The sequence below is a fragment of the Cannabis sativa genome, chromosome 2 (genome assembly GCF_029168945.1).
Source record: "Cannabis sativa cultivar Pink pepper isolate KNU-18-1 chromosome 2, ASM2916894v1, whole genome shotgun sequence".
NCBI classification, from domain to species: Eukaryota; Viridiplantae; Streptophyta; class Magnoliopsida; order Rosales; family Cannabaceae; genus Cannabis; species Cannabis sativa.
In genome coordinates, this window is record NC_083602.1 from 26015233 (window position 1) to 26018627 (window position 3395).

At 29.2% G+C, this 3395-nt stretch overlaps 1 protein-coding gene across 1 annotated transcript; it reads left to right on the top strand.

Moving 5' to 3' along the window:
- Positions 1-2105: 2105 nt before the first annotated feature.
- LOC115719912 (senescence-specific cysteine protease SAG39-like) lies at positions 2106-3395 on the top strand. The gene is made up of 2 exons (XM_030649086.2): positions 2106-2613; positions 2738-3395. The coding sequence occupies exons 1-2, from the start codon at positions 2181-2183 to the stop codon at positions 3331-3333; spliced, it is 1029 nt and encodes a 342-aa protein (XP_030504946.2). The 5' UTR covers positions 2106-2180; the 3' UTR covers positions 3334-3395.

Below are 3395 nucleotides of genomic sequence, written 5' to 3' on the forward strand. Positions count from 1 at the left end.
ATAAACAGAGTAAGAGTTGAACAACTCTTCTCTACATAACAAAGACCCTCTTTCCTAAAGATATGAATACATTTCTAAGTGTTTAAAAGAGATACAAAACCTAGCTGCTATAAGATGTATTTATAATGAATATACATCTTATTGACAGTTTACATGCGGTCTGAACAAGACCTCAGCCCACTAGAAACATCCCTAAAATAATACTTCAATCAGTCCAGGAATTTCTGTTTCTGTACCTACAGAATCGTGGGCAGTAACTACAACTTTCCTTTTATAGAAAAGGAAAGTTTAGCTCCGGTTTTCTCTTCAAGAAATCTGATATGAGAAAATAGGAAACTCAACACAAGATCAGATTATATAGCTCGTTAGATAAAAACGAAAATGGGTAACCAAACTTACCATTTTTACCTTTTTTCCAAAAATAGGAAAGCTAGACAACTTTCCTTCCAAGTTTGAATACACAAAATAGGAAACCATATTAAACACATACCAGCCGAAATTAATAGGAAATAATAAAATATTTTTGTCAATTAAATATGCCAAAAATGGAATTAACATAAATATTCTAATTGTCATCATATTCAAAAGAAATGTTAAAAAGTATTACTGGTGTCAGGTCCGGTCCTGGCCCATGTCTAGGGCTCACCAAACCAGGGCCCAAAATTTATCTCAATCTGTAGAAAAAATTGCTTTTGTAAACTTTAGAAAAATTACATCTAAATACATATTTTTGTAAATAATTATAATTATCACCTATATTTTTTTTTTACATTTATACCTTCTTTTTTTTCATATTGTTAAATGATCATACCAGAAAATAGTTGTTATTATCATTAGTAACGTAATAAATAATAAAAAAAAAACAGCTAGATATTAGTTTGTGCTTAATATAGAATTAGTTTCTATAACTTATATATTTCCTTCAAGAAATTTATTTTATTTTTTAAAAATATTCAGAGGTATAACATAAATATGCATTTACATATAAATATATATAACTTATTCTCTTATGTATTTTCTTATTATAGTATAAATTATTTATATTATTATTTTTTTTTTACATTAATTTTTTTGAAATAGATGACTTTCAATATTTATTTATTTTATTAATTAGTATGTGAAATATAATATTCATTTCTTATTATATGGTTTACACTTTGTTGCTAGGAGATTGGGTCTCTTGAAGATTGATAATATAGTTGTAGGAGATATATGTGTTGTATCAATTTCTATTAGTTTCTTTCATAAATATTTTATTTTTAATATCATGGGGATTGTTGTTATAAACTTGTAGCAGTATTGTTTATTTGTTTGAATAAAAATATATTACATTGTAATAATTATTTTATTTAAATAATAAGAAAAAGTATTATTGTAAATCATGTGAATAGTATTTGGGAAAATTAAAAGAATAATGATATTTTAGTCTTATACATGATAAAATAATTAAAAAAATATCATGGTAGTATATTTCAATAGTGCTTATAATGTAAGTGACAAAATGTATTATGAAAATTAAAATAATAATAATATTTTAAGCTTATGAAATTAATACACAATAAGTATTATTGTAAATTATTCAATAATACTTTTAATATAAGTGAAAAAATATATTAAAAAAAGTAATAAAGATAATGCTTATTCAGGCATATTAATGTATAAAATAATACTTGAAAAGTATTATAAATTTGTTTTCAATAATGCTTTAGTATAAGTCATAGAAAATATTATAAAAAGTGTTATGACTTTTAATAACGCAGCCTTCTTAAATACATCAAAAAGTATTATGGAAAAGTTTTCACAATACTTTTTTGGTATTATAAAAAGCATTATTTCTTGTTGTGAATTGTTTATCTTTTTTAATTTTGTAATAATTTTACATATATTAAATAAATAAAGTGTGAAAAGTAGCATCTGTAGAAAAAGGAGAAGACAAAAGAAACTTCAAACACACTAGCTATATATTGTAATATACTTTGTAATAACATTATTTATTTAATTAGTGCCGTACAAGAACCATTGATATGTTCCAATTGAAATGTAAACTGTTGTATGCTATTTAACATACATCTTTATTTTCTTATATATACCAAAGTTTCTCTACATCAAAATACACAACCTTCTCATTTTTAATAAAAGCTCTGAATCTCATATAAAGTTTCATAACCATAAGAAAAGTAATGGCTTCCAAATTTCAAATCACATCAACAACACTAGTTTTAGTCTTAGTGTTAACCATATGGCTCTCTCAGTCTCAGTGTCGAACATTGAACGATGCTTCAATGTCAGAACAACATGAGGAGTGGATGGCTCGCTATGGTCGAACCTACAAAGATGATGCTGAAAAAGAAATTTGTTTCCAAATATTTAAGAGAAATATGGAATTTATTGAGTCATTTAACAAAGCAGGGAATAAGTTATATAAATTAGGGGTCAATGAATTTGTTGACCTTACCAATGAGGAATTCAGAGCCTCTCGTAATGGGTATAGAAATTCCTCTAGTGTTTCTAGATCCACTCCATTCAAGTATGAAAGTGTGATTGCAATTCCGTCCAGTATGGATTGGAGGAAGAAAGGAGCTGTCACTCCAGTCAAGGACCAGGGCCAATGTGGTAATGATGAACAAGAACATATTTTATTAATTGAATAAAATGGTGTCCCTAATACATATAATATATACAATATCAGCTTATATTAATTAATTTGATATGAATATATTATAAATATATTTTACAGGATGTTGCTGGGCATTCTCTGCAGTGGCTGCCACGGAAGGAATCACACAATTGTCCACAGGAAAGCTAATATCCTTATCTGAACAAGAATTGGTAGATTGTGACATAAATGGCACTGACCAAGGTTGCGAGGGGGGACTCATGGATGATGCCTTCAAGTTCATCATTGACAATGGAGGCCTAAACACAGAGGCCAACTATCCTTACAAGGGAGTTGACGCCACTTGTAACAAGAAGTCCTCATCTTCCAATGCGGCCAAAATAACTGGCTACGAAGATGTGCCAGCCAATAGTGAGAAGTCATTGCTAAAAGCTGTTGCCAACCAACCAATCTCAGTGGCAATAGATGCAAGTGGTTCTGAGTTCCAATTGTACTCAAGCGGTGTCTTCACCGGAGAATGTGGGACCCAATTGGATCATGGTGTCACAGCTGTAGGATATGGGACTGCAGATGATGGTACTAAGTATTGGTTGGTGAAGAATTCATGGGGTTCGAGTTGGGGTGAGAATGGTTACATTAGGATGCAGAGAGATGTGGATGCCGAAGAAGGTCTTTGTGGCATTGCTATGGAAGCTTCCTATCCTACTGTTGCTTAAATATATATAATTTATATGTGTACAACAAAACCTATGATAGCTAAAATGAATGTTGATCACCT

Coding starts and splice junctions, on each gene's coding strand:
- LOC115719912 (XM_030649086.2), top strand. CDS start 2,181: ATGGCTTCCAAATTTCAAATCACATCAACAACACTAGTTTTAGTCTTA. Junction 2,614..2,737: donor CAAGGACCAGGGCCAATGTG/GTAATGATGAAC, acceptor TATATTTTACAG/GATGTTGCTGGGCATTCTCT.